General features: G+C 36.8%; 1 protein-coding gene across 2 annotated transcripts in view; it reads left to right on the top strand.

Annotated features, from left to right (window-relative positions):
- EFL1 (elongation factor like GTPase 1) overlaps positions 1-22,283 on the top strand; it is a 278,731-nt gene extending 256,448 nt beyond the window's left edge. Inside the window, exon 21 of one of the 2 annotated variants that reach the window (XR_460442.3) lies at positions 11,941-12,071. Coding sequence is in view for 1 of the 2 variants with exons in the window: in XM_001362562.4 (XP_001362599.1) it covers positions 11,941-12,129 (189 nt within the window). In the remaining variant the exon portion in view is untranslated. Of the gene's footprint in view, positions 1-11,940 lie in introns of both variants that reach the window. The other variant, XM_001362562.4, reaches the window with a different exon arrangement.
- Positions 22,284-22,965: the final 682 nt, after the last annotated feature.

Consider the following 22,965-nt stretch of genomic DNA (forward strand, 5'->3'; position numbering starts at 1 on the left):
AGAAGTTGGGGTCTTAAAAAAAAAAACTCTTAGAAGACAATGTGGCTTTTTAAAATCATTCTTAGAGGGGACAGCTAGGTGGCTCAGGTGGCTCAGTGAATTGAGAGCCAGGCCCAGAGATGGGAGGTCCTGGGCTCGAATATGACCGCGGACATTTCCTAGCTCTGTGACCCTGGGCAAGTCAGTTGACCCCCGTTGCCTAACCCTTACCACTCTTCTGCCTTAGGACCAATACACAGTATTGATTCCAAGACAGAAGGTAAGGGTTTTAAAAAAAAATCATTCTTAGAAGCCTTCCCCACCTTACTGTGATCCTTTTCCCATCTGACACTATACTATTTTCAAAAGCTTCGAAATCTTTAGAAGACTTGCAGCACTAAGTTGTAATTAAATGTTGTTGATCAGCCATTTCTTGATTCTATAGATACTTTCCTTCCCCCAGTGAGCTTTAGAAATAACAGTCTCTGCTATCTCACTTCAGACATTTAAAAAATATTTTTGTTATTTGCATTCTATCACACGAATTTACAATCAAGAGCTTTTGAGAGGAAGTACTTCAAGAAACAGAGAAAATAAAATTGTGTGCATTTTCTATGTGGAAACTATTGAAAATAGCAATGTCTTAGAATTCTTTTCTATGTAATATCCTCATATGGGGAAAAAGGGAATGAAACTGGCAGTGGACTAGACACTGTTACTAAGTATGTCTTATCAGTCACCTACTATGTTCAGACATTCATAACTGAGTTTACAAAAAGAATCAAAAGAGAGGCTGTGCCCTCAAGGAGCTCACAATCCAATGAGAGGGATAACATACAAGCAATATATACAAAGCAAGCTATATTCAGTAAAAAATAGGAAATAAATAACAAAGAGAAATCACCAGAATTTTAACCGGAGTTAAAAAAGGCTTCCAGTAAAAGGTGAGATTTTAGTTTTGACTTAACAGGAAACAAATGAGGTTAGTAGGTGGAGAAGAGGAGAGAGAACATTCCATGCATGAGGGAAAATCAGAGATAATCGCCAGAGCTGAGATGGAATGTCTTGTTTGTGGAACAGCCATAAAGTCTGTGTCACTGGATAGAAGAGTACTTGTAGGAGTAAGGTGTAAGAACATTGGGAAATAGGAGGCATTTGGTTATATGAAGCTCCAAATGCCAAACAGAGCATTTTGTATTTGATCCTGGATGCAATAGGAGGCCACTGGAGTTTATTGAGTAGGAGAATGATATGGTCAGACCTGTGTTTTAGGAAAATCAGTTTAGTGGCTGAATAATGGATAGATTGGGTGGGGAGAGATTTGAGGCTGACAGATCTGTCAACAGTCTGTTGTAGTAACCCAGGTCAGAAGTGATAAGACCTTTATTATAATAGTGATAGTGTCAGAGGAAAGAAGGGCCATGTTTGAGAGATGTTGCAAAAGTGACATCAGTATGCCGGGGACATCTACGGAGTCGCAATAGGGGACAGTTTAGAACTGTCAAGGGACAGCTTAGAGCTGTCGGAGAACAGCTATGGAGTCGCAAGAAAGAAAGACTGGAACATTATCAAAGAGGGATAATGAATGTTTACTGTAAGCAACACACCAGATTTAAAGCTCTTCTCGAGAGACAATCTATCCTCCCCAATCCTCCCCAGAGTGTGAACAGGGGAGTTAACCCATTCCCAGGAGATCTTGGAACTGTTCATGCAGCCTTGAACTGAGATTACTATGTTTTGGCGTACTCAGCAGGAATGGTATGTAACAAACACCTGGGAAGAGGAACTCTATTCCATGAAGTCATGAATGTTTCACTGCATCAGTAGAACTTGGTAACAGATTAGAGACATGAGGAAGTGAGAGGAAGAGAGAGAGGAAGTGAGGGACTGGGAAGATAGTGTTGCCCATGACAGTACATGATTGGGGGGATAATGAGTTTCATTATGGACATATTGAGTTGAAGAGGTCCACTGGACATCCAGTTTATGATGTATGAAAGGCAGAGATATGAGATTGGAAGTCAGCCTAGATACTGAGGCAAGATAAGTTGAATTGAGAATCATCAGCATAGAGATAGAAATTAAATCTATGGGAGCTTAATGAGATCATTGAATGAAGTAGTAAGTAGGGAGAAGAGAAGAGGACCTGGGACTATACCCTGAGGGACAATGCGGTCTCTAAAAAGAGACAGAAGGAGCAGTCACACAGGTAGGAGGACAAGGTAGAGTTGAATTGGTTCAACAAAAGATCAAAATGGAGAGAAGAAGAGAAAATGACTAGTTTGTAGAAATGGCCCTGAGTAGTTAGAACGTTTGAAGGAAAGTTGCTACAAATGTTGAAGTTCCCTAGTTTTCAGGCAAGAGTTGAGGAGAGGGAAATGTAAGTCAGGTGCCAAACTCATTGAAGAAGAAAGGGGGTGGTGGTGACTTCAGAGTCTATAGATAAGCTACTAGGATTTAAATTGGGTGGTAGATATGAATAGCCTGAATATCCAGGCTATTGGAAACAAAGATCATTTTCTTTTCCTCCCCTCCCCCCTTCCCACCACCTTTCCCTCTCCCATAGCCGACGCATGATTCCACTGGTTATCACATGTGTTCTTGACTCAAACCCATTTCCCTGTTGTTGGTATTTGCATTAGAGTGTTCATTTAGAGTCTCTCCTCAGTCATATTCCCTCCACCCCTGTAGTCAAGCAGTTGCTTTTCATCAGTGTTTTAACTCCCACTGTGTATCCTCTGCTTGTGGATAGTATTTTTTAGATCCCTGCAGATTGTTCAGGGACATTGCATTGACACTAATGGAGAAGTCCATCACCTTCGATTGTACTACAGTGTATCAGTCTCTGTGTACAGTGTTTTCCTGTTTCTGCTCCTTTCGCTCTGCATCACTTCCTGGAGGTTGTTCCAGTCTCCATGGAATTCCTCTACTTTATTATTCCTTTTAGCACAATAGTATTCCATCACCAACACATACCAAAGTTTGTTCAGCCATTCCCCAATTGATGGGCATCCCCTCATTTTCCAATTTTTGGCCACCACAAAGAGCGCAGCTATGAATATTCTTGTACAAGTCTTTTTCCTTATTATCTCTTTGTGGTACAAACCCAGCAGTGCTATAGCTGGATCAAAGGGCAGACAGTCTTTTATCACCCTTTGGGCATAGTTCCAAATTGCCCTCCAGAATGGTTGGATCAATTCACAACTCCACCAGCAGTGAATTAGTGTCCCCACTTTGCCACATCCCCTCCAGCATTCATTACTTTCCATAGCTGTCATGTTAGCCAATCTGCTAGGTGTGAGATGATACCTCAGAGTTGTTTTGATTTGCATCTCTCTGATTATAAGAGATGTAGAGCACTTTTTCATGTGCTTATTAATAGTTTTGATTTCTGAGAACTGAGAACTGCCTGTTCATGTCCTTTGCCCATTTGTCAATTGGAGAATGGCTTGATTTTTTGTACAATTGATTTAGTTCTTTGTAAATTTGAGTAATTAAACCTTTGTCAGAGGTTTTTATGAAGATTGTTTCCCAATTTGTTGCTACCCTTCTGATTTTGGTTACATTGGTTTTGTTTGTACAAAAACTTTTTAATCTGATGTATTCCAGATTATTTATTTTGCATTTTGTAACTCTTTCTAATTCTTGCTTGGTTTTGAAGTCTTTCCCTTCCCAAAGGTCTGACATGTATACTATTCTGTGTTCGCCTAATTTTCTTATAGTTTCCTTCTTTATGTTCAAGTCATTCACCCATTTTGATTTTATCTTGGTGTAGGGTGTGAGGTGTTGATCTAAGCCTAATCTTTCCCACACTGTCCTCCAATTTTCCCAGCAGTTTTTATGAAATAGTGGATTTTTGTCCCAAAAGCTGGGATCTTTGGGTTTGTCATATACTGTCTTACTGAGGTTGCTTGCCCCCAGTCTATTCCACTGATCCTTCTTTCTTTCTCTTAGCCAGTACCAAATTGTTTTGATGACCGCTGCTTTATAATATAGTCTGAGATCTGGGACTGCAAGTCCCCCTTCCTTTGTATTTTTTTTTTTCATTATTTTCCGGGATATCCTTGATCTTTTGTTCTTCCAAATGAACTTTGTTACAGTTTTTTCTAAATCAGTAAAAAAATTTTTTGGAAGTTCCATGGGTATGGCACTAAATAGATAGATGAGTTTGGGTAGGATGGTCATTTTTATTATATTGGCTCGTCCTACCCATGAGCAGTTAATGTTCTTCCAATTGTTCAAGTCTAGTTTTAGTTGTGTGGAAAGTGTTTTGTAGTTGTGTTCATATAGATCCTGTGTTTGTCTCGGGAGATAGATTCCTAAGTATTTTATTTTGTCTAAGTAATTTTGAATGGGATTTTTCTTTCTAGTTCTTGCTGCTGAGCTGTGTTGGAATTATATAGAAATGCTGATGACTTATGTGGGGTTTATTTTGTATCCTGCAACTTTGCTAAAGTTGTTGATTATTTCGATTAGCTTTTTGGTTGAATCTCTAGGATTCTTTAAGTAGACCATCATGTCATCTGCAAAGAGCGATAACTTGGTCTCCTCCTTGCCTCTTTTAATGCCTTCAATTTCTTTTTCTTCTCTAATTGCTACTGCTAGTGTTTCTAGTACAATGTCAAATAGTAGAGGTGATAATGGGCATCCTTGTTTCACTCCTGATCTTAATGGGAATGGATTTAGTTTATCCCCATTGCAGATGATATTAGTTGATGGTTTTAGATATATACTGTTTATTATTTTTAGGAACGACCCTTCTATTCCTATGAAAGTGTTTTTAGTAGGAATGGGTGTTGTATTTTATCAAAGGCTTTTTCTGCATCTATTGAGATAATCATGTGGTTCTTGTTGGTTTGCTTGTTGATGTGGTCAATTATGTGGATGGTTTTTCTAATATTGAACCAGCCCTGCATCCCTGGTATAAATCCTACTTGATCATGGTGGATGACCCTTCTGATCACTTGCTGGAGTCTTTTTGCTAGTATCCTATTCAAGATTTTTGCATCTATATTCATTGGGGAGATTGGTCTATAATTTTCTTTCTCTGTTTTTGGCCTGCCTGGTTTTGGAATTAGTACCATGTTTGTGTTATAAAAGGAGTTTGGTAGAACTCCCTCTTTGCTTATTATGTCAAATAGTTTGTATAGTATTGGAGTTAGCTGTTCTTTGAATGTTTGATAGAATTCACTGGTGAATCCGTCAGGCCCTGGGGATTTTTTCTTAGGAAGTTCTTTGATGGCCTGTTGGATTTCTTTTTCTGATATGGGATTATTTAAGAAATCTATTTCTTCTTCTGTTAGTCTAGGCAAAGAAGATTTTTAATTAAAAAATCATCTTAGTTTTGGTCATGTTGCAGTGCCAATGCTGATTCAAGCATGCAGAGGTCTCATAGGGAGATATAGGTATGAGTCTGGAACACAGAAGAGAGTTCAGGTGTGGAGGATAGAGTTTTGAAGTCTTCTCAATAGAAGTAATAATAGATGAAGTGGGAGTGAATAGGGAGTGAATGAGATTGCCAGGGCAAGAAGTCTGCAGGCTGATGAGAGAGCTTAGGAGAGAAGGCTGAGGAAAACTTATTTTAAACAATAAGCAGCAGGAAAAGAGATGTAGAGGGATGTGATAGAGAATGAGGGAAATGGGAATGCCAGGTAAGTCATGGGAGTGGGGAAATTTTGCATTGAAATCAAAGATGAAGATTAAAGAGTCTATTGGATCCAGTGGTTGTCTTTGGTGACATTTTGTGGGACCTTTTTCAGTTGAATGTCAGAACAAGAAACCAGACTTTGGGTTGAGACTGCAGGTGGTGGTTATCATTTTCCTTTGAAATTTCCATTAGATTTTTAACCAGTGTTCACGGGTTTTTAGCAGAGTCCTTGAATTTTAAGAGGCTCCATCTGAATGTGAAGTAGTCTACCAGGGAAGAAATTGTTCTTTGGGTTGCAGCCAAAGCAATGACACCTCTTTCAGTCAGAATTTCCCCACCATTGCTTTAAGTGTAATACAAACCAAATCAATCTGATCCCATTGACACTCAAGATTAAATTGGGATTTTTGAAACAACTTTAAAATATTCTTAATTGATTCTATCTAAAAAGTCAGCAACTTTAAAATATTCTTAATTGATTCTATCTAAAAAGTCAGCTCAGATGTAACAATGTACAAAACAATGAGTTGTATAAAAATTATTCATATTTAATTTTACACTGAAATAAAACCCAACTAGTCATTGCAATGTATACATATACATATACACACACACAACCCCAGACATCCACACCTTCACCCCTTCTCTATGTTTCTGTCAAATTAAAAATTGTTCATATATTAAATTACATATACTTTGAGAATCATAGTATTTAGTACTGACAGGGAGGTTAAGAGGTCATCTGGTCCATTCTTTTAATTTACAAAGGAAACTGAGGCCTATTTGAAGAGAAGCAGGCACCTACCCCAAATTATACAGGAGAAAAACCAGCATTCAAATTGAAGTCCTCTAACTCAAATCTATTGTCTCTCTTCCTACTCCATACTATGTGCTGGTATATAAATTAAGATAATAGTAAGATTTGTTAGTTTTACTCCTACCTATATGTGTATGTACTTAAATGGGAATCTTAATTTTAAATTCATTTACAATTTTTTTTAATTATATAGAATCATACAGTTTGGAGAGACCTACAAAATTAAATTAATTTGTCCAACACCACCCCAGGTTCTCAGCAAAATTTATTTTAAAAGCTTTCCAATCAGATGGTCCTTAATACAGTTCTAAGAGCTCTCCATGGAAACTGATTTCATCCCCCTCTCTGATAAATTTTAGTATTTAAAGCTTCTTACTGCCAAAACATTTTTTCCCTAAAAACTTAAGGCAGCTCAACTGGAAAATTTTTTTCCTTTGTTTTAATGTTGTTTCTGTTCAACAAATAATTATTAAAAGTTTGTTCTATATGAGCCACTGAAATTGATATAAAAAGATAGCAGACAAAAACACAAATAGTGCATTGAAAGACCTTACTTCCTCCTTGGGGGAATATAGTATATATACAGATGAATAAATATAAAGTGATTTCAGAAGAAGAATACTAACAACTAGAGGAATCATAAAGCGTCTTGTAGGTGGTAGCACCTGAACTGAGCCTTGATAAAGACTATAGACTCCTAGAGGCAGAGGTAAGAATTTAAGAGAAATGCCAATCTTGGAGCTCAGCCTATGCTAAGGCATGGAGACAGAAGATGGATTAATGTGTTGAGGACAGGGAACCAGGCCATTTTACCTGGAATATAGAACATGAAAGGAATAGCCAAAAAAAAAAAAAGCCTAGAATGAGAAAGATAGACCTAGTACGGATTAAGGCCTTTCATACTAAACAGGAGTTTGTAATCTCTCCAAGATGCAATAGATAGGCTCTGAACTTCTTGAGCAGGGACCTAACAACAATTGACCTGTGATGAGAAGAATGTTCTGGCAACCAGGTGAAGGGATGAATTGGAGAGAGACTAAGCAGTCAGTCAGTAAAGCGCTAAATAAGTGCTTCCTATGTGTCAGGCATTGTTCTAGACCAATTAAAAAGACTGCGGCATCAGTCTTAAAAATGCAGACATGATGCCCTGAACTAGGCTAGTGTCCATGTGAATAGAGAGAAGAGACTGAATGAGACAAAATAGCATTTTATTTGAAGCCTATTGGGTGAGAGTCATCATGCTACATAGCATAAGGAGAAATACAAAGGTGATATAACTCACAATTCCTGTCCTTCTGGTTGTCATAATTGAAGAATGATCTTTATAATGAAGGATCTTGATAATTTAATTCTGTTTAAAAATAAATTAATAAGTTATAAAATACCTCTTCCTCTGTTGAAAAAAAATACAATCATTCTAGAATCTAAAAGGGGAGATGATTCATAAAATTCGCTTGTCATCATCATCTTAGGAAAAAGAAGACTGACTTTGAAGAGCTCTAGTTTTCAACAACTTAAAAACTATCTTTTTGTTTGTTGTTAATGAATTTATTGGATTGCATTATAGACTTCTAGAATTATTACTTTGGAGAACTAGGTATTTCTCATCACACTAATTTTTATTTTATTTTAAACATTTGGGCAACTGAAGGAAATAGAGCATTAGTGAATGTTGGAGATTCCTGTTATTAATCAGTGAGATGAATTGATAACATTTGAGTTGCCAATTTGAATTTTAATCACTTGTCCAAAACAAAAGGTGGGGGGGGGGGGAGCATTTAATACACTCTTAACCCAAAGTCATTAAATTAATGGTCAAAATTTCAGGTTCTTCTGGAGGATTGTGGAAGTCATAATCTGTGGGTAGATGGACTGTCTGTCATCCCTCAAGTCATATCTTATAGGCATAGGGCCAAGCCTACATCTCTAATATTCATTACAGAAACTAATTCTAACATTGTGTAATCTATTAAAGAGTTGCCACTTGTTTTTATAGACTTGTCATTCACCATAGTCACACATGACTTTAAAAATTGTTCATCTCTTCTATACTAAAACATTTATATGTATTCTAAATATTGATTATGTTCTCAACAGTATTTTTCTTGGGATATTTGAGCTAATTTATTGGTTTATTAAAAATATGTCACCACTGGCTGATTAAACATCACTTTATATTTACAATTGATTTGTGTTTTTAGAGTAGAAATCTGAAAGAGCTTAACCATTATTCTTTCCTCATGTTCAACCAGTATTTCATTGTTACATTTATCTATAATAGCAATCTAGCCAGAGATGTGATTTAAAAGGAGGGGGAAATCTTTCTACAAGCTTTATTAAATATCTAGATTTCATTTCTATGGGATCACAGGATCAAAGATTGAGAGCTGGAAAAGACATTGGCAGCCCTCTAGTTGTAAATCCTTTCATGTATTCTTCTATAAACTCTTTCAGGTAGTAACATATGAAATAGAACTCTTGTAGTTCTTTTATTATTCTATTATTAATTAAATATTAAATAAATATTAAATATTAAAAAAGATTCCCCTCATTAGTAGATTGCTTTACATTTTAGAGTTGATTGATTCCTAATTCCATACACAATCACCTGCCTTTCCAGACTATTTGGGTAACCTGCAGCCTATGGATGCAAAAGTGTTGAGTGGACAATTCTGAGAAGCAGCAACCTCTAAATGATTTTTATATCAGTTACCAGGCACTTAGGTTCACTAATCTTTTGAGTGTTTATCACTGTTTATAGATATTAGTATGTAGTACCTGTAGAGAGTTACACTTCTGGGCAGTTTTTAAAAAAATAAATAATCTGTATATGGAATACTATTTTTCTGTTGGTTTTAATGGTTAAAATCAATGATGTTATTGGAAAAAGGGAGAATATGAATTATGGCCCTATAAATGTTATTGAACAATTATATCAAACAGGATTCATGGCACATTGTAAAGAACAATGGATTTTGATTCAGGAAACCTGGGTTCACATCCTGGCTCTGCCATTTTGTCTGATGTTGGGAAACAGATAATTAACTCATTTTTTGAAGGTCAAACTACAAGAGTTCTATTTTATATGTTACTACCTGAAAGAGTTTATAGAAGAATACATGAAAGGATTTACAACTAGAGGGCTGCCAACATCTTTTCTAGCTCTCAATCTTTGATCCTGTGATCCCATATAAATGAGATCTAGAGTGTCCAGCAAAATAGCCAAGAATCTTGCTTTATTAATAAACATTGTGTTTTTGAGGCCTTTCTAATCTTTCAGGCCATTATCTTCTAAAACCTGTTCAGTAGTTTGGAACAAGAGGAAATTTGTTATTCATTTGTTTGAATACTTTTTTCAACAAACACTCGCAGACTTAGAAAACGAAAGCACCATGTCCAGTGCTGCAAGGAATTCAGAGGTCCATCCCCACATCCCCAGAAACTCACAGTCTAGTGAAAAAGATGAGTCATAAGTCGCTATAATGTGAGGTAGAATGTTAATAGCTAATAAGAGATCCCTGTGTTTAATCATTTTTTAAAAGTCAGACATTATGCATAGACTTACATAATTGTGTATACCTTTTGACCCACAAATGCCACTATTAGGTTTATTTCCTAAGGTGATTAGGGAAAAAGGAAAAGAACCTCTATGTTCTGAAAGAACTGCAAATTGGGGATGACTGTCAATTGGGAAATGGCTAATAAGTTGTGGCATATAATTGTGATAAAATACTATTTTGACATAAGAAATGACAAGTAGGCTAATTTTAAAAACAGGGAAAGATCCACATGAAATATTATGAAAAGTGAAATGAGCAGAACCAAGGGAAAATGTATATATATATATATATATAAAATATATAATGATATATGGCAACAGAAATATTCATTGAAGATTGACTTATTTCTACTTCTAGAGAAAACTAATAAATAAAAATAAACAAGACATAGTTTTATATATGCATGTTGCTTTTTTGTCAAGTGATGCTTTCTCTAGTAGGGAGAAGGAAAGCAGGGAGTTACTTGGGAATTTTAATGTAACAAATTTAGATTGAAAAAAAAAAGTGTTTTGAGGGATGTTTGTGTTACCCAGATAATATCCTTAGGGATTCTAATCTTAATTGCTATTTTTATTTTCCCCAGGTAGTTCATAGAGAGAGCCAGTTACCCAGAAATATCTCACTGGGGAGATTATTTACATTTTGGCCTTTTCATTATAGAGTAACAGCTCTTACACTTTTGTGAAATCTGAAGTCTAGCTATAGATTGTATGACCATAGGTGAGGCATTTACCTTCTCTGGATCTCAGCCTTCTCATGTACAGTTAAGGATATTAGAATTAGTGATCTCCATGGTCTCTTCCAGCTCTAATTGATTAATTAATTAATCGATCTAATATGATTGATTGAATCAACTTTTTCAGTTAATAATGTATTAGAATCAAGTGCCTTGACCTTTCCCACCATTAGACCCAGACTTATGAAAGACCAGAATTAAACTTAGAACATGTAAGAAGACAAAAATTGGGACATATTTAAAATGCAGATTGGTGTGAGTAGGCAACCCACTAGGAAATGCACAGAGTATAGTCTTCTCACAAGGTATGAACTACTTCCAGAAGAGCTAAAACAAAATTACATGTTCTTCTAATAATATAAAGTAGAAATGGCAGTTTCTTAACCTGTATCTCAATATTGTTTCATTTTTAACCTTCCAGCAATCTTTTAACCTGTCAGCAATAGTTACTCATCATAACCTTTTAGACATAGACATTTGTCATCAAAGGTAGAAATTTTAATTTCAGTTGAAAAAATAAATTTGAATACGAATTACATAAAAAAAAATCTCTTAGCCTTCCTTATGTTTTTCCCCCAGAAATAACTCTCAAAAGGTATTATAGTAGAGTATATTAAAGAGTTAAGAAAGTCACAAAACCATGCTAACTAGGTTCACTACAGATTATACTTTGTACCTTGTTGCACTAAAATCCATTCATTATTTACTCATCACATTCCCTACAATGTCCTCTCATTTCAAGTCCGAACTCCACTACCTATCTTATGTCCTACCTTAAGACTGAGATCATCCAACATGAGCTCCCTCTGCCTCCACACCTCAAATCAGACTTCTCTATATTCCTGCCTATTTCCCTTGGTCATCAAGGATAAGATGACTTTTTTGCCAGTACTAACTCCTTTACCAATTTTTGTGATCAAATCTATTTCTGACTCCTTTGAAACCTAACTCCACTCCAAATATTACCTCTCACATTTTCAGTTTTTCCCTAGACATTGGGATCTTCCTCACCAACTAAAGATATACTCATTGCTGAACCTCCAAAAAAAAAGGCTTGTGATCTTTTCAAAGTAAATAAAAGTATTAACTGCTGAGACTTGGGGAAATGCTTTTATAGTTCCAAAGGATAGATTAGAAGATTTGTCTAATAGTTGATTATAGTAGAATAGACTGACATGTTTTACTATTTTCTTTTAAAAAGATAATTTCCAGTGATCCATTCTGGGTTCCAACTACTGAGGAAGAGTATTTGCACTTTGGGGAGAAAGCTGACTCAGAAAACCAAGCTCGAAAGTACATGAATTCAGTACGAAAGCGGAAAGGACTTTATGTGGAAGAAAAAATTGTGGAACATGCAGAGAAGCAAAGAACACTTGGCAAAAATAAGTAACTGACTCTGTTTTCAGTTCTGTACATTGGTGGATCATTTTTTCCCCTCTAACAGATTAAAAGTATCACTAAGGATTTGACATTTTTCTTTCTGCTCCAGAATTTGTTCACTTTTAATAAACTTGAGCCATTTTGGTATATTAAATACAGTTATTCAAAAAGGATGTTGATAAGGTATTTTTTAAGACTGATTTTATTCTAAGGCAAGTACATCTTACAGGTATTTAAACAATGATTTGTCGGTTTTATACATAAATTAAAAGATTGTAATACTAATATTGAGTAGATACAATTTTTAATACAGAGACAGCAAATTATGGAATCTTTGGTTTGTGTTTGTTGCTTTTTTGTTTGGTGAAAGGTCATCATGGTTTTACCTTGCATCCTGAAATTTTGTACATTTCTTCAATGGACTTTGTAGTCTGAAAACATTTTCTCCATGAGCATCCACAAATTAATATCAAAATTGTGCAACAGAAACATTTTTGCATGTGAAAAATCAAACTATAACTGGCATATTGTATGGAGATCATGTGTTTAATAGAAAAGTAGCCATTTTCAACTCAGTATAATATATCAAATCCCAAACAATTACAGTAAGTCACTTAAAAGCATTGCTTCACAATGTTTTTTTACTATGTAATATGCCAGTAACTCACCTTGTCAACTGACTTTTTGAACAACCTTCATAGATTACTGTGAATATCTTCTTAAATTCCTTTTAAGATGTAATGGGAATGATATCACACATGCTTAAAAATTATGCTACCATCATGACTTCCCTGTGATTATTGAATTGCTCATTTTCCCAGTTTTCCAAAAAGAATCGTGGCCAGTGTGCATATATTTGCTGACTTTTAGCACACATAATTTTTTTTTCCACCAAATTTTCTCAGCATTTAAAAGGGGAAAACTAGTTCGATTACAAAAGTATAGACTTTGTAGTCCTTTCTACTTCAGTGATGTTTTTGAAAGTTACTTGGAAAAAATGATTACATTTTGTTCTTTTCTTAACAGTGTTCTGACTGGACTTTGTTGCAGTGTTTTTAACATTTGTCCTTGAAGGCCTTCCATAGTCATTATTAATACTGAAAGAAAACATTTGTTGTTTTCTAGCACCATGACCTTGGTGATTTCTGGGCCAGTCTACTTGAGATTGTTCAGTAAAGTCAAATCAGATACTACACTGTTTCAGTGCCTCAGTTTAACAGGATTATTTATAGTAACTATTAGTTTGATTTCCTGTTTGGGATAATTTGGGGCTGTAATCATGCTTAATCTTAAAATCATAGCACTTAAAATAGTAATATTTAAGCTGTTGGTTGTGCTAGGCATATTATTTCAAAACTATGCACCATTATTAGGATATATTGCCATTATTGTTATTGAGGAATAGAGAGGCACGTGGTGGATGTGAGCAGGCCACAACATATAACCAGCATGGGAACTCCAAAGAAGAACAGGAATGAAAAGATTTCATCAGGGAAATACATGGGAGGAAAATAAAATGGGCTGGTCATGTGGCAGGTATAAATAATGACAACTAGGCACCAGAGAACTCCCCTGGCATCTTCCTGATGTCAAAAAAGTGAGGGAGGTCTAAAAACCTTTTGGTCGACTCTTGATGGTGAATTTATTGGAAGACATGGACTACATACAATTGTATGGGATAGGCTGGAAGAGATGGGTTTATATCTGCATCTTTGGAGGAAACCTCCAAATTGATGAGATTACAGAACAATAAGTATTCTTGAAAAGAAACATCAAAGAAGCTAGCAAGATGCCCCCCATGTCGGAAGGAAATGATTCCTTTTCTTTCTGTGGTTTCTACTATTGTACTCTCCAGACTCTGCTCTGGACAAAATTGATACAGAAATATTCAATGTAGTTTCATTTGTTCTCTTTCTCACCTTCTTTAGTATAACTCTTCAAAGAAAAGCATGAATAGGAAGCACCATATTTGAGAAAGTCAGAGTCTATGTAGGCTTTGCAGCCCAGACCAGCCCTAGCCATCTTCTTACAACACAACCAGATTACATTTAGGACCATTAGGTAACTTTCCATGAAAATCCAAAGTATTAAGATCCTTGTTGCCTGCATGAAGTTGAAAAGGATGAGCAAATTTGAGAAAATAAAAAGGCATTCAATTGTGAAGTGATCAAATTTACCCTCTTTTTAATCAACAAATGTTTTAAATGCATTTATTATGTCATGTTACAGGCCCCATCCTGTGCCCTCAAAATCTAGGCAATAGAATATTGTATCATTTGGGAAAGAGAAACATACAAGTGTAAATATATATAAAAATTTGGGGCTGGGGAGTCAGTTGCATCTAGGGGATGAGGATTTTTATGAAGTGAATAAACATTTTTGAGTAATATAAACAAAATAGCACAGTTTCATGTACAGAATAGTGAAAGTCCAAAATTCAAATCAAGTCTTAAAAATATCAAAGATATCAAGAACAATAGAAACCAAACACAGATGCTAGGATTAAAGCATAAATTAAATAAGTTTTCCACATAGCTTTGTTTATGATGGCAAGGAAAGTCTTCTCCTTGGAAAGCTACATCCAAAAGCTGAAGAAAACCAGAAGCAGCAGCACATGAGTACCCATCTCCAATTCCTTTTGATCCTCATATGGCATGAATTTGATTCCCTTCCAACTATTTTGGTCCAATGCAATTTACTAAGTGCCTACTTTGCAAAGCACTTTGTTAGGAGGCTGTGATATAACAACAGAACAATAAATTATCTGCCCTCAAGTTTACATTCTTACATATATAACATGTAATCAGGTATATGTGTATGTACATCCATAATATAATTTAAGGAGGTGGGAAAGAGTTAAGAAGTAGAAGAATTAGAAAACCAGCCCACCTCATATTGCAGGTAGCATATAAACCAAGCCTTCAAAGAGGCTAGGGATCCTAAGAGGAGGAAGTGGGACCCCCCCTGGAAATATTCCAGTTTTTCAATGTTATTCCTAAAGGTTAGTTCCCCAAACTTCGCACAGTCTTCTCACTATGTGTTCTAAATCAGAATGCAGTGGGACTCTCACCTCACAGTCTTGTTCTTGTTCAGTTGTCATATTTGAACCAATTTGGAGTTTTCATGGCAAAGATCCTGGAGTGGTTTGCCATTTCCTTCGCCAGCTCATTTTACAGATGAGGAAACTGAGCCAAAGAACAGGGGGAAACACTTTTACCCAGGGTCACACAGCTAGGAAGTGTCTGAGGCTGGAGCTGAACTCAGGAAGAGGAGTCTTTCCTACTCCAGGCCCAGCACTCTTGCATTGCACCACCTGGCCTCCAGGGTCATAGAGTTTTTGCATAGTATATTGTTAATCCCTATTGAACTGGCTACAGAGATAATCCTAGGATGTTGGGATCCAAGCATTAAAAGGGGCCAACTTTGGATTACTGCTTTCCTTACAGTTTTCATGTTGTCCTGGAGCCCCTGGGTGCCCTGGAATTTCTATTAAAAATTGCATCTACCTGAGCAATAATCCTAAAGTACCACGATTTCAACAAATAATTATCATCCCATAAATCAGTTCTGGGATTATTTTAGAATCTGAGTCCAGAATTTATGCATGCTCCTACTCAGTACTTGATGATGATAGCTGACCTTATTGGGTCTTGTTTTTTCTATAAATATATATACCACTTCCAGTGCTAGTTGTTCTACCTGATTACTTCTGCAAAAGGCCTGCCCCTTTAATGGCAGGTAACTGAAGGCCCTTTAACAGAATTGTCTAATTTGAGAGGTAAAAGGGATTCTAATGGCCTTCTAATCCAATCCACATGTGATAGGAGTCCCCACTTAATATACTCAACAAGTGGACATCCACTTAAGGCAATAATGTTTGCAATACCAAATTCCATTCATTTGTCAAATATAGGATAACAGTAATTTAAAGATGTTCAAGTTATTTTTTTATGTATTATCTTATTTGAAGCTCATCATAAAACTCTGAAGTTGGTGGGTATTTCTTATTAACATTGACTAGATGAGAAAATTGTGTTTCAGTGAGTCACTTGATTTGGCCATGATCACATCTGGAGGTGCCAAATGTAATCCTTTTTTTTTTAACCCTTACCTTCTGTCTTAGAATCAATATTGTGTGTTGGTTCCAAAGCAGAAGAGAGGTAAGGTGCTGGGCAATGGGAGTTAAGTGACTTGCCCAGGGTCAAACAGCTAGGAAGTGTCTGAGGCCAGATTTGAACCCAGGACCTCTGATCTCTAGGCCTGGCTCTCTGAGCCACCTAGCTTCCCCCTTAATATAATCGTTATGTTCTATAAGATCAACAGCATGTTATCTTAGTTCAGTACAAATGAATCTCTTTGTATGAGCTGTTCTCTTCCTAGAATACCCTCCTTCCTTATCTCTGCCTCTTGGAACCTCCAGTTCCCTTAAAAGCCCAATTCAAATGCCTTTTTCTTCAAGGTCTTTCCTGATTCCCCCAGTTGTTAGTTTCTCCTAAGCAAGATGAAATTATTTTATTTTGAATTTACTTATCTGCCTATGTCTTGTAGGTCTGCTTCCTCCTCCCACCCCCAACCTTGAAGTTAACCTCTTTGAAGACAAAATCCATTTTCATTTTTGTCTTCAGATTCCCAGTGCTAAAGAGGGACTATAGTGATAAGAGAAGGATCTTAGAAGGCAGGAAAAAATGGATTGTAAGTTCTGCTTCTGAAACTGAGTGTTGAGTCGTGGGGACTGAGCCAGTGAACTGAGCCAGCACCTCTCAAGTGCTCCGGCCAACTCTAAGCCTGTAAATTGCAAAAAAAAAAAATGTGCCAATTTAAATGGGTAGAAAGAATTTCTTCAACCAGGACCTCCCTATAAGATTGACATGGCATTTCACAATTCCTAGACTAGGGCACATAGGAGGAGCTTAATAAATATTTGTTTAATTGGGCTATTTTTGAATAACCATATTAGTAGAACTGTGAGAAGAAATGTTAATACATTTTCCAGGATCCTGTGTAAATTTATATGATTTAGAACTGTAAGGATCTTAGATATAATCTAGTCCAATCCATTCGTTTTATAGATGAGGAAACCAAAGCCCAAAGAGGTTAAATTGGCTTGCCCCCAAATCCCCCAGATAGTAAGTAGGAAGAAGAGCTCACATAACCTTGTCTTGTAGATGAGAAAACACAGGCCCAGGGAGGTGAAGATGTTTTCAGTGGCAAAGCCAGGGCTAAGATCCAGATGTGCTGGCTCGCAGCCCAATAATGCTTCTACTCTGTGTCTCCTTTCTTCCCTCACAGCCTCTTATCCTTAGGTAAAATATTCCTAAAAAGTTGCTTCTGCCTGCACTATAAGGAGCTGGCATCTTGACTCGGCTTTATTGGGCTCTGATGTCTGCAACATTTGGATATTAGAAGGTGTTTGTTCTCAGAAACAATTTGGAATCAATTTAGCAGATGGGAGCAGAAATACAAAATTCATCTTTTGTCGTAGCAGAGGTCAGTGATATTTTTAAAAATTAAGTGATATCAGCTGTCTTGCCAATTTCCTACCAGATTATCCTGTTTTAAAGAATAAATAGGGAAAAGACTTTATTGAGATTCCAGATTGTTTTCTAGAATCCTGTTTCTCCATTTCTCACAGTACTTATCTGTGTCCCTTTGGGACTGACCTAGTATACTTATTGTCAGAGCTGAAGGGACATTTGTCAAGGTACAGTAAAAGCTTGGATCCTGACCAATAAAATAAATGTTTGTTTAATTAGATTTTTTAAATTAAAAGCATGTTATTTAATATTTTCATAGTTTTGCAATTAAAGCTCATCATAACAATAGCTAACATTTATATAATGCTGGAAGATTTACTTTTCCACACATCATCCTTTTATTTACTTTTTATAAAACCCTTACTTTCCATTTTAGAACCAATATAAAGAGCGATAAAGGGCTAGGCAGTAGGAGTTAAGTGACTTGCCTAGGGTCACATAGCTAGGGAGTTACAGAGTTCAGATTTGAACCTAGGACCTCCCATCTCTAGGCCTGGGTCTTAGTCCACTGATCTATCTCTTAATTATTATTAAACTATTAAACTATAAACTATAAACTATTAAACATCCGTTTAATGTCCTCATTGTACAGCTAAGGAAGCTGAAGCTTCCTTATGTATCATCATGTATCCAGTAAATGTCAGAGCTGAGCTTTGAAGACAGTTCTCTTGATACCAAATCTAGAAGTCTTTCTCCTATTTTGTGCAGCATAGATTCGTAGTCTGTCCATTAGAAAATGAGAGCCCTTGGGGGTCATCTACTCTACCTTTTGCATGAGTAGGATTCCCCCCTACAGTGTTTGATATTCAGTCTTCACTTGAACACCTCCAGGGATGGGAAATGGACTAGCTTTTCAGGGCAATCCACTCCACTTTTAGAGAGCTCTAATTTTTAGAAATTTTTCATGTTTCATGCCAACATGTGCCTCTCTTCATTCTTGCCTTTTTACCCCTGGTTCTGAACTCTGAGATCAAACAGAACAAATCTAATCTTTTCCCACAGATATTTGAAGACTACTTTTTTGTGCCTTCTCTTCCCTGGTCCCAAGTCATCTTATCTCTGAACTAAATATACCCGGTTCCTTTAAAGGATTCTTACACGGTGTGTTTTCAGTGCCCTCACCATCCTGCTTGTCTTCTTCTTAATATGTTCCACTTTGTCAATGTTCTTCCTACAATATGGCACCCAGCACAGAGTACTGCACAATTGTGCAGAATACTGTAGTCATGACCTGGCTAGTGCAGAGTACGTCAGAACAGTTACCTCCTTTATTCTAGACACTGTGTTCCTATTAATACAGCTGAAAATTGACTTGAAGGTTGTATTTCCTGATTTTTAAAAGAAAGGATAATAGGGGAAATGACTGGAGAAAAATTACAGATAATATCTTTTATTTTAAAAGATTGGAAAGATGTATCAAGGCTGCCCTTGAAAAATTGAGAATGGAAAGACCTGGCTTTTGCTAACATTTTTCTACTGCAGACCAGATCTTTATCATCACACAATTGGCTGAATACTGTAGAAGACATAAAACCTGCTGCATTTATTATGAGAAAATTATTTTTAAGAAGCATTCAACTTAGAGGCAAATGTAACTTTTGAGGCTTTCCTCCAACATGTCATTTCCTATGCATTTATTAAGATCGTACAAGATTCCTTTATAGATGCAACTCCAAAAATAACTAAAAATCCTTCAGTTATCAAGATCAAGCCAGATTTTTTTTATAAGGGAAATGTTTGCTTGCCAAAAATGTCCTCTGTTTTCAAGGAGAATGCCCCATACAAAATCCAAAGGAAGGAGAGATTCCTTATGAATGGGAACCTCAGTTTCCTTATCTGTAAAATGGGACCATAAATACATGTAATACTTAGCTCATAGAATTGTTATGAGGCTCAAATGTAGTGTTGTGAAAAGCATTTTACAAACATATAAATGTCACCTTTTATTATCAATGTTTTGATTGCCTCAAGTGCCAGAATACTACATGATCTTTCTAATAGTATGCTGCAGGGGGAAAAAAAAGGAAAAAAATGCCCATGATCTGCACTGTGGCATGTAGTTGAATGCACAGCCCTTTGACCTAGTGCCTCAGTGCATATATGTTGGATCAGCACTGCAGGCAGACAATAAGCTGAGTCCTGAACTGATTGGGAAGAAGGTGAACAAGCTGCATTGCTTCTGGAAAAGTAGGTAGCACTTTCAGTGATCCCAAACTGCTTCCTGACACAAAATCCCATAATTTTAACACTATTCTTCTCCCAGTGATGCTCTGTAAAGGCCAAAATTCATTAGATACTATAATCCCCAAAGAATCCAAGTTTCAAAGGCATGAGGTATACCCACAGTAGTCTGATGATAGAGGTGGGCTGACCACATAGAAGAAGCAAAGAATTACAACTGAACAGCCCAAACATTACACAGGTACTCATGGAATTAAGGAGGGAAGGTCTCCAGTGGATAAAGAGATCTTGTTTGGGCCATTAATGAGAAGATGAGAATCACACTGAAGGAGAAGGCCCGGATGGGTTGTGATATGCCCTGCCTGAGAGTGTATTGATCCTAATGAAATCACAGATCCACCGATAGCAGAATCTCAGAATTCCCTCTGGAATATACCTGGAAGGTAATCCATCAGCCTTTGCTGGAAAACTTTCATTAAGGGGGAACTCACTTCATCCAAAGGCAGCCCATGCCACTTTTGTCTCTTTTTAATGATGGATTAATGCATTCATTTTTACATTACTTCCCAATAATCTTTCCACAATTTTTTTACGTAATATCATTATGACAACAAAATTAAGCAAAGCTACCTGTTGCAGTAACCAAAGATGACTGAGTATTTACACTCTGTACCTACAGCCCACCACCTCTAGGAAAGAAGTGTTCCAAAATCAGGTGTTTGGAACCGAGATTCGTATTCACTTTGAGTTGTCCTCTTTCATTTGTTTCTTAACTTCAGTTAAAGACTCTCTCTGTGTCCTCCAGGTTCTGCTTTCTTCCCTGTACATCAGTTCACACAGATTCTTCCTATTCATCATTCTATAGGCACAATAACATTACATTCATATTCCACAGTTTTTTGCTCCTACAAAAAGTATTTTTATGAATATTTTGGTATAGAAGACTTTTTTCCCCTTTCCAATAACCTTTTTTTATATATTCCCATTAGTGAGATCACTTGGGCAAGAGTTATGGACAATTTAGTAACTTCTCAATTAATTTCTAGAATGGTTGTACCAATCCACAACTCCACCAAAAATGCCATATAAAATTGTATGCATTTTTCTGCCTGCCGTGACATACTGTTAACTTACAGTGAACTTCAGTTCACTTTCCTCCCTTTGTGTCTCCTGGCCTATGATTCACTTCAATAAACATTTATTCAGTACCAAGCACTGGGTTAGGGACTCGAGATACGAAAACAAAGACTGCCATCAAAGAGTTGAAAGAGTCAGCTGTGGGGGCAGCTGGAGACGCGTGGTCCTGGGTCCAAATCTGATCTTAGACCCTTCCTAGCGGTGTAACTGAGCAAGTCACTTAACTCCCTTTGTCTAGTCCTTACTGCCCTTCTGCCTTAGAACCAATACACAGATGGAAGGTATGGGTAAAAGAAAAAAGCACCAGCTGTGCAGTTGATTTTATTCCTTAATTTTAAGAGCAGCTCAATAGATAGATCACCAGATCTGGAATCAAGAACTAGTCAGGTATAGGACTTTTTATCTCTCTCTCTTCAGTTTCATCTTCATAGATGCTGTCCCACATTCTGATCTTTTTTCCTGATTGTCATCCAGCATTAGCTTTTCCTTTTCTGTCATCTGCATATTCGATAAACATGCTTGCCAAGTCTTCATCCAAATCATTGACGAAAAATGCTCGGCAATGTAGCATAACAGAAGCCTTGAGGTCTTTGTATGTCTCGCACTCCACCACCACCATCACGACAGTGGCCAGGCAGCAGCCTCATCTGTTCAAAAAAGGCTGCAAACCAGTACGTTAGCCAAGAGATATCAGCATAGCTCAACATCCATGCATTAAATAATTCACACATTACTTGTAGGAGAGAGCTCTGTCTCCCCACACAGTGCCTGCTTACTTTGACTTTATACATAACTATATGGTTTCTAAGCACATAATTTATTAGAAGCAATAAAATAGAAGAGGTTACAAGTAGGTTCTCTGGATTAGTATACTGACAGCAATGGGAGGTTATAAGCTGTCAGTAAGAGAAGGAACAGGAAAGCTAAAAATAGACAAGAACTTAGTATGCAGTCTAAGGCCATTCAATTTAGGGTCAGATAACATGAGACGTCTTTTTGGGTCCTGAGGCATCATTGGATTACAGTATAATGATCAGTGTTTATAATTAGGCTAAATTCTATTCGATCTATTTTATTAAAAGGAAATGTGTATGAGGGAAGAAAGTTTTCCATCTAAAGTCGATAATTTTCAAAGTTTTGGTGCTTAAGTTTGTCTTTAAGAAAATGCTACTATGTAGAAGAAACAATTCCAGAGGATTTGGGGAGATCTGAGGTGTTACTGTATCACAGGATTTCCTTAACTGTGTTTCTATATTCTCGCTGTAACTGTTCTTTTTCTAGACAAGAAAATAAAGTGTTGAATTTTTACCTATATAGTCTCAGAATTCTTCTGTCCCTTTTATTATTAGTCCTTCAGAGACAATAATGTGCTTAAGAGTGATCTGAAAATTGCATCCAATTCCTTGCAACCTGATGTGTATATATTTTCACAGATGCCATCTTCCCCCCCCCCCACCTTTTACAAACCCTCCCCTTTTTCCTTAGTATCACTTCCAAGAGAGGAGTGGCAAAGGCTAGGCAATTGGGATTAAGAAACTTGCCCAGGGGCAAAAGTGTCCACGGTCAAATTTGAACCCAGGATCTCCCAACTCCCAGCCTGGTGCCCTATGCACTGTGCTGCCTAGCTGCCCCTCACAGTTGTCTCTTGATCTGTTCCCAGGACCTTAGGAGCTTCTTTACAATTTTAAATCAGGCTGCTTCTTCTCTCACCTAGTTCAATTACTTCATTTAGCAGATGAAGAGCTTGAGGTCTGGAGAGCTTGAGTGACTTGCATATAAGGGCTCAGGTAAGTATTAAGTATCAATGGTGGCATTTGAACCCAAGTTCTCCAACTTCCAAGTCGGTGTTCTTTCTCCTGTTTCCCTCTGGAGGAAGCTAATTTGGAGAAGAGAACTGGAATACAAAAAGAGCTTGGCAAGTTGGAACCGAATTGAATTAAAAAGGATGACGTTTCAAAAAGATACTCTACAAAGCCCCAAATCAACTGCATGAG

The sequence above is a fragment of the Monodelphis domestica genome, chromosome 1, assembly GCF_027887165.1.
Source record: "Monodelphis domestica isolate mMonDom1 chromosome 1, mMonDom1.pri, whole genome shotgun sequence".
Taxonomy (NCBI): Eukaryota; Metazoa; Chordata; class Mammalia; order Didelphimorphia; family Didelphidae; genus Monodelphis; species Monodelphis domestica.